The sequence below is a fragment of the Ischnura elegans genome, chromosome 1 (assembly GCF_921293095.1).
Source record: "Ischnura elegans chromosome 1, ioIscEleg1.1, whole genome shotgun sequence".
In the NCBI taxonomy this organism is placed as follows: Eukaryota; Metazoa; Arthropoda; class Insecta; order Odonata; family Coenagrionidae; genus Ischnura; species Ischnura elegans.
The window spans coordinates 101725163-101739066 of NC_060246.1; the positions used below are offsets into that span (position 1 = coordinate 101725163).

Consider the following 13904-nt stretch of genomic DNA (forward strand, 5'->3'; position numbering starts at 1 on the left):
TTCTAATCTATCATGATAGAATAATGTGTTAAATTTGTACAGTGTAATAAGAAAGTATCGGAACAATCTATTTATTACTATTGGGCGTTACTGAAGAATTGCTTGAGAATTCTTTGGTTTAGGAATTGGATTATTTTCTCATCTTATGAATTAGAAATCTAGTTGTAGGAACTCAGTGATAGTTATTTAGTGTATTTTCTTCAATAAGATAAATGGTTTTTAAAGATGGTCCATTCTGCAGTCATAAGCACTATAACAATCAAGTTTCGTCGGAAAATGGGTTCTCTTAATACTTTGCATTGCCTACCACAATGTATGCTTCGCTGAATAATTCCTCTTGAGGATAATTTCATCATATGTTCATATTATTAACGAATACTGTGGCCTAAGTTTGCCATTTTACCATAAATGGTCAAGTACGTTTTCCAGGTTCGTCATCCTGTTCAGACGAAGATTGATGTGAGTTTTAATTATTTCTTGGTAGCTGTATCTTTATCTCACCTTGTCAGAAATCAATTATAAGTTCCTCTCAAAGATAAGAATGTTTATTGTTAGTCATTCCATAAAAGTATTGCCTGAAGGTCGTGAAACGCTCTGAAACGTCGGGAGCCTCGTCAGGTGGGGAAAAAGCTATTTGAGTAATAATGGCATTGGCAAACTTTTTCTTGTTATTCTAATGAGGGTACATCATAAGTGCCTGTTAAAGTACATTTAAAGTACTTAATCCCCCTCTGATTTTCGTGTATTTCATTGTTTTGCGTGCTGATTTTTCTCCACTTGCGATATTGTGCTAGTAAATGGATTTCACCCCAGAAACCCATGAAATCTAGCATTTGCAGGCGTTGAAGAACTGGTGTCATTGCATGTCAGGGGTGTATTAGTGAATAGTGCTTTGCACCGATTCCTAACCCTATCCGTTAAGGCGCACCGTATCCGCTTGATCGCTTAGGTTTGGTTGGTTGTGCCCTCTGTCTGATAAAGTATTTTCACGACGATATTTTGACTCAATCGTCCCTCTTGGCGGAAACCGTATCAGTTTGCTTGCCCTCACTATCGCTGCAGTAATTTTTTTCTCGTTGGAAGTTACTGCGTTTGTTTATTTTCTTCCGAGTGTTTGTCGTTGTTCGGCCTTCGTGGACAGCGCACCCCCCACCCCCGGCAACCTTTCGTGAGGTTGTCACAAGAATCTTTCGCCGCCACGTGTTACTTTCTTGGGCGAGCGGAGAAGTAAATGTTTGCACTCACGAATTTCACAACCCACGCTCTCCTGCGCGACCATATGTGGTTCGCGAAATCCGCTTTTTCCATGCGTGGGTGGGAGGGATGTCGGTCAGTTCAACTCATTTTGTTTCAAGGTGAATTTCCGTTCGATGATCTCACGTACGTCATACGTTCGCACCGATGCGTGTAATTTTCACAGTTGTCATTGAATGTAGATGAGATATTATTTATCCAGTTTAACTTCATAAATTCTCCGTTGGCTGCTATGATGGCCCCTGTCTCTTAGAAAAAGTGCTCGCTCTCGCTAAATCCGGTGCCTGAACAATGCGCACACCGCCGAATCATAGATTCTGTGTCCTTACCCTTACCTCCTTACCAACCTTGAAGGGATTCAACTATTTCTTTTTTAACCGTTGAAACACGTCTTTTTCGTGGCCTGTCAAAATATTTTCTCATTTTTTCTAGAGTTATGGTCTAATAAAATAATTCTTCTACTTTTGATCCAACTCCATTATTTTGTTCCTTGCATGTATTTTTGTCTCTGGATAATTGTTCAAGCAACTCGAGAAAGCGCTTGAAAGAACTGTGAAAGGTCTAGCCAAATGGATTTGCCCCACACGATTGTCTTACGTTTGAATTTCAAGCGCCTTCGATAGTTCAACTTGGAGTTGTATGTCTTGCTGTCTTTTCCGAGCTATTTAAATATCGGTTGGCCTTTGAGTTATGAGACATCTAAACGCAGACTTGGGTAGGTGTGTATGAATCGCGCGTGATAAATCCCGGCACGTAACCAAGTATTGATATTAAAGGTTTGCTCGGGATCATTTCGTGCCGGAATCCATCTTGAACGTTTCAAGCACACCTCTACTGGGCTTGGCGCATCTATAATTTCCTGAAATTATCCCTTTTCCCAATGGCATAGTGGAATCTGAGTTTTTACCTCTCGGTATTGCACTCCTGACTCCGGATCTACAAATAAAGGGATTTTTTTACCTGACGTCTTATGAGAGGACTGGAATTTTGGGAAGGAATTAGGGAAATGGAGGTTTTGACGCGATAGGCACGAAAAATCCTCCGAGGCTAGCTTAGGTTCGAAAGGGACAATTTTGCACCGTCATTGGATCGGTGCGACCTGCTACTAACGAAACCGGGGAGCACTGTTTCCACTGAAAGGGAGATACGTTACTCTGCAAAGGATGGCCACAAGAGTTTTCTCTCCATTCCTGACGGCACAGTGCCCTCAGTGATCAGCTTTCCTATCGTTATGGAATTCGCAGTGCGTGTGATGGATTGAACTCCCAGCCTCTGTCCTCCATTCGTGCCGCATCCCCGCTATCTCGACCATCTTCGTCTCCGGTGGTATCAATGCGCTCTCCTCCATCTCAACGACTCCCTTTCATCCCAACTCTCCCCATATGTGAGATTCTCACGCTTCCCGGAGACTCCCGACCCAGATGCTCCTCTGCGATTCGTCAAGATACTCACGGATGCGATGCGGATCCCCAGCTCTGACGTAGAGTGGACGCAGTCCCTTTATTTGCCACCCGATGGTAACACTTTCTCGGATTCTTTCGTTCTTTAGTCTAGTGCAAGACGTAAAATTTCCACTTCTCAGTGGTGCTTGCAGGATCTTTTTCGTCTATAAAGGATCGGTTACTCCATATGTTACGTGAAGCCACCTTTTTCATTCATAAGAACTCCCTTCCTCTAGACGCTTTCATTCTGTAGTTTGCATCGCTCTTCCAGGTGACGAAAGCTGTACGAATTCTGGTCCTCGACTTTTTTTGCGTGTACCAGCTGCTTATCAGGTGCTACGCGAAAAGTAGCCTGCAAAGTATGAATCAGTGTCTTTAAAAAAAATTTTATTAAATTTACTTCGTAGCTCCATGAAAATACGAAGTTATTGTCATGGTTATCATGTCCTCTCATCGTCGACAAGTATTGTTTGCCTTAGATATCCTCCGTTAACCTATTGATGGATCTCAATCACTGTCATAATTCTGAGAAATGTGTTGGGTATTCCCTTCTACTATTGGTTTTTAGTTTCTCGTGCCTACCCATTATCACGCTTTTCATGCTAACTGCTGCTTCCGCTGATTTCAGGAATTGAGATAAGCTTGAGAAAGGTTTCGAGTGAGTCATCGTTCCGTCTTCTATCTAGAAACTTTGTCTCTTGGAGAGTGAAATTTGTGTTCGTTAATGAACAGTGTTGTGTTTTCTCGGTTGTAAGCCCTCCTATGAACTCGTAAATTCTGTTTAAATTCGGCCAATTCAACTTTCGGCGAATATACCCTAAATGCTATGGACTTAGCATGCTTTAATTCAATTTTGTTAACTTGCACTGGTAATTGCTTAGATCTACTTAGTTACGAGCATATGCCCTACCGTTTCTATTATTCTATTTAACAATTTTCTATTTATCAAATTCATGTTGCTAGAATTTTCATGTACGTGTCGGTATTGAGTGAAGTTCGATTATTGTGTACATAATTGACGAATTAATTCTTAAGGAGACAGGAAATTGATGGTAAATGCTTTCAGCTATAAAACAGAACATATTAACTTATTTGTATTTCAATTGTTTATTATTTCATATGTGTACAAAAAAGCGCAGAGGTCAGTGAATGAAGTTAAATTTAATTTTGTGATCGTCATCATAGCTTGCTACGGTACCGACTGCCTTAATCGATCTTCTACGTATTTTAGGAAAAACTCAATCGAATGGAGCATTAAAATTGGAACAATATTCGTTTTAATCCTAATATTCGTTTGTACCAGCTAGCTCTGTGCCCATCACTTTCTGTTAGTCAACTACCCTTCTTATTTTTAATACATGCCAATGGACGTAGGTCATTGTGCTCTAGGTATTTCTAATGGCATTGCTGATTCATAGCATTCCTTTTAAGCTTAGTAGCTTTGAACATTGCCCGTGAAGAACAAGAATTCCTTAGCCCAACATCAAGGCCAAGCGCATTAGAAGTGAACCAATTAGCAGGTGCTTGAATACTCGTTTATTCACTTAAATGCCAAGTGAATATAATACGTAATTCGATGGTTCTATTTTTAGTGACTGTTATAATTATTCTGAGAAATATTTCGTCTACCATTTCTTTTATTTCGTTCGAATTGGTCGAGTTGAGTGTTCATTAAAACGTTATTAGATTCTTTTAATTTAGTTCTGACTCATTATACGTCAGTATGGTAGGCTGCTCATACCCCTTCGTAATTATTACCCTTTGCCTAGCGTTGAGTCCATTTTAACCTTTGTGGTGGCTAGTTAATCTATACGCATCGCTCTTGCATATCCTTCGTTCGCATGTTATCGGTCACACGGTGCTTATTCACGGGTTTTGGTTTCCTTTTTTTATCACGACTCCGTTCTATTTACCTTCCCGTTTGAGTTGGGCTATACGCTCGATATCTACGGTGCAAATTCCCTCGACCTCCAATTTTATTTCGTCATCTTCTTTTCTATCGAGTTTTATCTCTTGAGGCTCTTCGAGGTTGCATTCACGCTGGATAAATCCTCAGCGTGATATACAACCCACCTAAGACGGATGAAGTTCTTTAACCGTGCTAGGCGGGACATGATTGAAGCTTTATCATCGGCGTTGTGTTGCAGAAGTGAGTTTTGGATCTTTGATTCGCTTGTGTGTGACATACCTCCCCGCGTGAAACATATATTGTTTTAAGGTATTAAGTCTTGTGATAAGTTCCATTTTAAAAAGTGCTCGTGATCCTAGTTTTTGTGGTATCAACTGATAGACGAATCGGAGTGTACTGCCTACTCGAGGTGTATTTCGGAAACATCGTTATTACTCCTGGGAGGAGTTTTAATTAGCTGTATGAAGTTCTTTTTGAGTTCGTGAATTATTTTTACGAAACTTTTCCTGTTTGGAGTGATAGTAAAATTGGAAAATTCTGCTTTCCGTGGATTATCCTTGTCTGTGTAGAAGAAAGAGGTATACGCCGATATTCATATGTTCCCCTTTAAATTTGGAAGTGTTTTCCGACATAAATACCCGCTGTAGTCGATCATAGTGTATGGAAATATATGCAGTTGACGATCATCACCTTTGAAGAAGACGCGAGTATTCTGAATCGCTGCCCAAGCCCAAATTTTTCAATTTCATATTTCGTCGAAGGTGAAGTCAGCGTAAGCTAATTGAGGGGCATTTTTAGATGCTCGAAGTGCATGGAGTGAAATTGAGGTTTTGATGTTTATGCTCATTTTATAGTTTACTATGTGTTCGGATACTTCAAAGTAAGTGCTGAGATTATGACAGATAGTAATAACGACGCTATTATTATTGCTTATTCATAATGATAAATTCCACGCAGTCACGCCTGAAACAACGCAATTCATCAAGTGGTGACAGACCTGCATCGATAGGCGGATCCAGGGGGGGGGGGGGGGCACGGGGGCACGTGCCCCCCCCCCCCCCCCCCCCAGACCCTCAAAAATATGCAAGATTTTTAATACGGTCCCATTATCATTGCGTTCGTTTTGTATTACGAGGTATCCTTGTGCCCCACCCAGAACAAAATCCTGGATACGGCCTTGCTTGTGCCCCTCCCAGAAAAAAATCCTGGATCCGCCCCTGCCTGCATCCAACAGTTCACTGCGTAAATATCCAGGGTTTTTCAATGATTTTTTTCTGTGAATAAAGAGTACCGATTTTTGATTTGTTAAAATGATCTTGTATGCTTGCCTAAGTGGCGAAGTTTTCTCTCTGAAGGAAGACTAAATTAACGTCAAATTCCTAAAGTTGTGTTTGCAATATGATTGCTAAGTTTTGGTTCCATCGTCATCAGTTTAAACCTCTGACACTGGCGATGATAGGTCATTTTACTCAGAAAATGGACCATTTTTGTCGAACGTGTAGACAAATGTCCGTTGTTAGCTGAATCGTCGATTGATCCATATTTGCCCCATTAAACCGAAGCTGTAGAATTGTCGGAATGAAAGAAATTGAATGAACTGTGTATAAAATTGGGATGATTTTAGTCTTTTAGCATAGCGTTTGCTTATTTGCCTAAGGTTTTTTCAATGAAATTACAAAAATAAGCCATATGACTGTAGTCAACTGATCATTTTGTGTACGTTTGAAATCAGCTGTAGCCACTGTCCCTGGACTGCACACCTCTTTAATAATTAATTGAATATTGTCATGCAATTCATTATGTCTAGTGTTAATGACTGTTTCCTTATCTCTTGCAGAGCCTGCTAATTCTGGAGATGTGTCGAACATCAGTGCTGGCAGTGCAGTAACACCTGCTAATACAAGCTCACCTGTGAACAAACGAAGAGGATTCAAGTAAGTGTGATTTTATTAATATTTTACTTAGGTGTCGGTAGAGCCCATTTTTCAAAATCATAGTAAGCTCTTTATTTAGTATCTTGCAATATGATTGCTTCATTCTGAAGTGTGCTTTTACCTCTCAAATTTTAGTCTTTATCAATGAACATGTGTTCTGAATGGATAATGAAAATATGTTATGACTAGGAAGTTTGTGAATATAGCTACTTTCAACTTACGTACATACCAAGCCGTGGATGATGTGTTGTCTAGTTCTAGGGTAGCAAGATGAAACAGTTTACTCCCAAGCCCATGAATGGTGCTCATACTCTGGTATTACCTTTTTACATGACCGGATAGTGACGCATGTGTTCATAGTCACATATCAACTGCCTTTCCCCATGAAAAATTATTCAGGGCTCTCCTCTGTGTCAAATGGGGCATAGTTTGTATGGAAATCTGGAAATAATGAAACTGCTTGATTAAAATTCGGTGAACTATGATTTCAATTATAATTTTCTTTATCCCTAAAGGACTAAATGGCTCCCACCACCCCTTCGTAAATTTAGTCAAGGTAAATTGGAAAAGAGTGGATCTGTTGGTACTCCACCACCTGTGGTTCCAGCTTCTGCCCTATCCAACGAACCTGGTGCAAGGAATTCTTCGAAGAAGAGCACAGAGAAGAGGTTTAAGGTATGTCTATCATATGTGTTGGTGACTTACACGCTGTTAATCATGCGTTGCAGAAAGATCCACTGTTCAGTGTGCAGTATATGTTAAGTCTCATATCAATTGCATGTGTAGACTTGTATGATTGCATTTATTTATACCACTGGGTGGTCTTCGTAGTGGCAGGGTAAAATCCATGCCTATCAAATGGAAGGTTGCCTGGTTAAGTAATATCTACCCAGGGCATGAGTGTTTGTGGTCGTACAACTGTTAAATGTTGATTACTCCTAATGTAAAGACCTTTAAATGCTGCTTTTGAGGCACTTGAGAATAAATCATGTCAGTGACAAGTAAACAATTTTATGGTCTCGGGTAACAACCTGTCATCACAATCCTTTGTGAATTGAGCTAACGGTAAGAAGATATGATATTCATTTGACTGCTTTCAAAGTTAGTATTTTTTGAATTAGGAATTTTAATTTTTTTCAAGTTATGAATACATAGTTTTTACTGCTAAGGAAATCTGGGAGCTGTACCCACAAATCCATATTGGATGATTTAGGGAGATTTAATTACAATCACTGTTCATATTTCTTATATCTATGTTGGAACTGGCAATCCCTATTAATTGTGATGCTGCAATTTCATTAAAAACTAATGGTATAAGACCTTAATTAGTTGGATAGTGTTTTGTTATCTAGTTTAGCTTTTGCTTTTGTGTTAATGCTACATATTTATTTCTCCCTCTTCCAGCTTCCTGCTCCGGGTCAGAAGGTGTCAATACCCCCTCAACCATTTGTTGAGGGTGAAGTTGTGGCTGCCACTGCTTGTAATCTCCAGGGGGTTCCCGACGGTCCACTCTCCCCTACCAGTCCAGAAGTACCTGCGTCAAGGCCTGAGCACTCTAGTGGTGCGGAAGAGGCTGAAGACGAAGTTGAACTGCCTCCTCCAATGGAGCCCATTGCCGAGCCAGTTCTGGTGGCGACTGCAGCTGCAGTGGCGGCTGCTGCTGCAGCTGCGGCCGGCTCTGGAGGAGAGGCTGCCTCAGGAGTGGAGGAGGTCAGCGGAGCTGCGACAGCGACAGGAGATGCATCAGTGCCTCGCGGGTTGTCAGTGAATTCGGGCATAGACACAGCAGCCATTCCGGGTGAAGATGCGTCTCTTGGGAAAAGGGTGAGTGTTCTTTGTTTGTGATTAATGAGGTGTTCAAAGGAACTGGAAGTGATTTCATGCTATGAACTGCGTGATGCAATCCAAAGCTGTAATCTATGAACCCATTGTATTCTCGTTGATAGATTAAAAATATTTCTGTAAAAATTAGAATATTCACTGTATCCTGTAAATAAGATGCCTACATGGAATGCATTAATTTTGAGGTACAAATAGCCTTTGAAATATATATAGTCTCGGTGTTCTTAAAACCTTTGAATAAGTTGGCCGCTTTATATATGAATGTTAGCTATTTTCTGAAAAAATATTGGAGTCATCCCGTACAAGTTTACTTTGATAATTATTGTTAGATAAAATGTTGTTGGTACAATATTTGTTTGCTTTAACTGTGCTGTGTGTTGAAATGCTGTTACATTATTCTTTAAATATATCTTATGATGCTTATATAAATGTGAACATGTTATTATCTAGACTAGAAATACTCATGTCTGAACATTAAATATATATATATAGTATGTAGTATATGGCTAAACTCTACTAGTTCTAGTTAAAACTATTTGTTGCCATTAGTTGCCATTTGCGTGGCCTTATTTTTTTTCCAGTCGTCCAGACTCTCCCTCAAAGTACTGGAAGGGGGAGCTACTGCTGATTTGGCGGAAATTGAACAAATCGTCAAAGAGCGAATGGTGTGTTTTGTATCATGTGTGATGTAGATGTAATTTGTATGTGGGTTATGGTGCATAAATATTTTTCTTTATTTTTGAAGAGCACATCTTTTTCAGGCATTTGTGCGGGCATGTGCTTAATTGTTTGACTTTCACTGTTGTTTGTTAAGTAACAAGTAACATATTTGTATGCATTTTTGCTGAGTGTGAAAGGTTGAGTAGCATACGTTTTTATTTTCCTTTATTTACAAATATTTCTAATTCTGATGTTTCAAATTTTTTTTCGAACTTAATTTCATTAATACGTACACTTTTTAGCGCAGTAATGATATTTTTTCCCCATTTTTTAAATATTCTTGTGGAAAATTAAGCATGATTCTGTAAAAGCCTACTTTCAGTGACGTGGAAATTTAACGTTAAGTTTTGCTAAGGGGTCATAAAGGGACTAATCTTAATAGGTTTTTGCTTCTCCAGCTTTTAACAGCTTGCGGTCAATTTCATGGCTCCAGCATTGGATTGCTTTAATTTTGTAGTGGAAGTAAATGAGTTTGGTGTGGTGATATGGTCTTCCTTTGGATGTCATGTTTGTTGTGATATCATCCACTTAAAAAATGAAGTGTATTAACTCCAAGGCATTTCAAATATAAAATTTAGAAATATTGTAATACATACCGGATCACAAATAATATCAGAATGGCCATCCACATTTCTGTCTGCACTTGGGTGTTTTCAGTGCTAAAGATAAAATGATAAAGATATTATTATTATGTACCACTTTTTTCCTTTCAAAAATCATATAAATATTTTTTATCCTGAATGGAACACCTCTTAGGTATTTATTTGATTGGTGATCAGCTAAAGTAATTCAAACTTGATCATTTTTATTTTGATCCCATGAATGTACATACTATATTTTTTATGTTACAATTTACTTGCTGAACTATTCAATGGATTAACTATATAATACACCTATCTACATTGGCCCCTTTAGTTTTAAGTAATAATGACTGAATCTCTCGGGACTTATTGTTAGTGCTAATTGCTGCATAATTTTGTGTTTAATAGTTAATTTTTATTTTTTTAGCTTCTTGGTTATTATTTTCAATAATTCAGTGGCAGTAGTTTTCCTTTATATGCTTTTGTGATTGAGTTTATGCTTTATCATGGTAGAATCCTTATTTCATATTATTATAGCTGTAGTGTGTATGTAGTTTCTATCAATATGTAAATTTGGTTTTCATTGATGTTTTTCACTGAAACATATAATTGAAGCTAAAACACTTCTAGCCTATATTTCTTGTTTTTGACTAATTTTTGTGCAATTACATAAAATTAAGCTGTTTTTCACCTCAATTATAAGTTTATTTTAAGTACCTGAGGGTCCATACTGTAATTCCTTTAAAGTATAGTTAGAAGCTACCACTCTAAATTCTACGATATCACCTCATTTAGTCAGTAAAATTATGCACCAAGAGCTGATGTAGCATGAGCATATTTTATGAGGCACTGCATGTCAACATTTGAGAATTATGACGTTAACGTCATATAACTTGAGGAACACATTATTGAGTTTTAAAAAAATAATTCACTTAAGGTATTTTAGCTTCACAAGTTTACTTTAAAATGAAAGCTTTCTGTGCACCACAAACTTGACACGTGTTTTTTTTTTTTTTCATTTTATTTCCACAATCAATTAGGAGCAGCATTCGGAGCAGCGTTCTGGAAGAAGTTTACTCTCGCAAGGCAATGATTCGTTGGAGGGGACGCCAATGTCTTCCGGTCTTCCAAACAGTCCTCTGGCCTTGGACGGGTTGGATGGCAAGGAGAGTGAGGACGTTGGGAAGCACGTTGGTGGTGAGGGTAGTGATGAGGGCACGGGGAGTGTGGTGGACAGTGGGGGAACGAAAGGTGGCGACACGGAGGACGAGGAAGACAGTGGAGTGGCGGATGGGACCAAGGGGAAGGCCGATGCCCTGAGGAGACGTGAGTTTGTGATGCGGGAGTTGGTGGAGACGGAGAGGGACTATGTGAGGGATTTGCGTTTGGTGGTGGAAGGCTATGTGACTCTGATGAGGGACCCTAACTGTGAAATCCCAATGCCGGACGATCTGCGGGGTGGCAAGGATATGATGGTGTTTGGCAACATTGAAGCCATATACGAGTGGCACAGGGAGTGAGTTGAAATTTTCATTTTTTTTAATGATTCCCCTGCTGTGATTCTAATTTATCTGTATTTGATGTAGAAAATTGTGCTTCTATCTTTGTAATTCTAGAGTGTCATCAATACCTCAGAGTTCCTGTAGCGATAATGATTACATTTTATGACGTGGATTTTGGGCTGGATTCTTAGTTGTTGACCTAAAGTTATTCAACCCCTACCAGGTCTCTTCAAGTCAAAAATAGGTTTTGCATCCCCTTTACAGCCACAGTGGGCTGTATTTAATTTAGTATGTCGGTGTAATGCATTATTCTGAATAATTATGCCTCTTATTAAGACAATTCAAGCAAAATTTTATTGGTGTTAGTTAATGGGGAACATACACATTGTGATTCCCTGGCATTAGCAAGATCCCATCGAGGCTGAAATAAAAATTATAAAATGCATTTTTTTATGCATAGGGTGCACTATTGGATGAATTTTGAGTATTAAATGATGTTCTTGGGCCCAAAAAGTCAGAATTCTATACTAAAGTGCTTTTATGTGGGAAAACTTACCATTTAGGATCATTATTTCCATTAGACTGGTTTATTTTAAGAATCTTTACTGGATATGTTTCCTCCATGTTTACTAATTAATATGAAATATGATCTATGTGAATTGATGATAGAACATGGGCCGAACCCTTAAATTTGCGAAAGGCTATTTTGTCACAAAATAGTAGTGCAAACATCTATAACTTGTTTTCAAATAGGAAATTTTATGTCGGTAAAATTGAAATGCTATTGAATGTTCTATGAAGACCTTTATTACCATTTGATTCATGGTAGTGAACTTAAAATTTTGCATTCATATTTTAGTTTCCATTCCTATCAAGTTATTTTATTCTACTCCATTTTTTTCTATATTGATACATAGTTCCTATTCTGATTATTCTTTTCGTTATCTCTTCCAGTTTCTTCCTGAAAGCATTAGAAAGGTGTGTAAATCATCCAGAAGAATTGGGTCCTCTGTTCAAGCGATATGAAAGGAAACTCCATATGTATGTCGTGTACTGCCAGAATAAACCAAAATCTGAATACATTGTCTCAGAATACATGGATACCTATTTTGAGGTAGGTGCATCAATTTTTTCTCCTATATCATGGGAAAATATTTTATCACTGGGGCACCATGATTAAAGTGGATTGGTGCGATTTTAGGCATTAAACCAGTTCTTAGGTGATATTTAAATTTTTTAGCTTTATTAACTACCTTTTTTCATGATATAAAAAGGTTTTTTAATCATTTATCTGCTTTTTATTTTTAAAACTACTGTAAGACATTTTTGAAACCAATTTTATAAGTTCAAACCTCCAATAAAACACTGAATTAACGCTCCTACCTCATTATGTCCTGAAATGTCCCCATTTTACTACTACCTCACAACTATTGCTATCTCCTCAATATTGCTGTCACTATGCCACCAATAATTCTATTTTATGTGTACAAACCACACAGCAAAAAAAAATACTCCAAGAAATGCCTCGGCTCTCTCTTTAGCTACCTCAGAGTGGAGTGGATTCTAGGTGTAAATCTGCAGCTCCTGCTGTGAGAGCACACTCTCTGAATCTTCATAAATGGCAGTGGCATGTCCAGAATCAAATTTCTGCATACTGCACCCTCTTTCTATGAATATTGAGTTTTTAAATTTACTATTCCTTTGGGAGCCCATTGCTATAAACTTGATTTTTGTGCTCCTCCATGTGCTACTCTTTTCATAGCTTCCTTTTTTCTGTTGTACCACTAACATGTTTTAGGCCAATTTCGCGATGTTATAGCGTATGATTGTTTTGACCTATTTTTTTATGTTTGTGAGATATGGCCCGTGCATATCACTTCCTCCTCCTCTACCATTGGGAATGCATTTAGATAATTAAAATGTTCATTTGTACTCAGAAAAGGTTTTATTTAAAAATTTTATTTTCTGCCTTAATTGCAAACAAAATCTTTACAATGACTTTTTATACCGATTTTTGGCCCCTTTTAAATACTACAATGTGGAGTTTTTATGTACCACAATCTGGGTGCCCCATTTATCACTCACCGAAGTGAATCGTTAATCGTTCGTATTTGAAGATCAATGAACTTCACACACTACTGTCCCATTTATTTTAACTGAGAACTTCTTGGAGTTAAGAGGATTTATGTCGTTTTAATGAATCATGCCTTCGTTAAATTTTGTTCATCAATTGGTCAGTCTATGTAATTACTCACGTAACCCTTTTACTGCCAGCCCATTTCAGGTGGGACGTACGAAGACTGCCGAGACTGGCTATTTTCCGGAATTAACAACATTTCAGATTTAAAAATTTTTCAGCTCTTAATTTTATTTCATACATCTAGATTTTTTCCCAATTCTTAAGATATATTTATATCTTATAACCATACATAGATGATAGGGTTTACATAAATCAGAGCCGTTGAAGAGGCCACAATCACGAAAAAAAAAGTGAAATAATTTGGGCCAATAAATCGGCCCCTGGCAGTTTTCGCCTAACCAGCAAGTGCCGATATATCAGCCCGGTGGCAGTAAAAGTGTTAATTATTTAAATTTTGCTAAAGAAGTTATGGTAAATCTGTTTTATGAAGTACACTTTCCCAAGGGGATGTAATTACATTAATTAATATTCATTTTGATGTCCTCAATAATGGAGATCTATTTGTATTTACATTTGCTGG

At 38.1% G+C, this 13904-nt stretch overlaps 1 protein-coding gene across 1 annotated transcript in view; it reads left to right on the forward strand.

Annotated features, from left to right (window-relative positions):
* The window catches only part of LOC124167315 (triple functional domain protein), a 352896-nt gene that overhangs the window by 331502 nt on the left and 7490 nt on the right, over nt 1-13904 (forward strand). The window contains exons 32-37 of the mRNA XM_046545291.1: nt 6443-6539; nt 7055-7214; nt 7944-8363; nt 8963-9046; nt 10723-11198; nt 12139-12298. Coding sequence (XP_046401247.1) covers nt 6443-6539; nt 7055-7214; nt 7944-8363; nt 8963-9046; nt 10723-11198; nt 12139-12298 — 1397 coding nt within the window. The remainder of the gene's footprint in view (nt 1-6442; nt 6540-7054; nt 7215-7943; nt 8364-8962; nt 9047-10722; nt 11199-12138; nt 12299-13904) is intronic.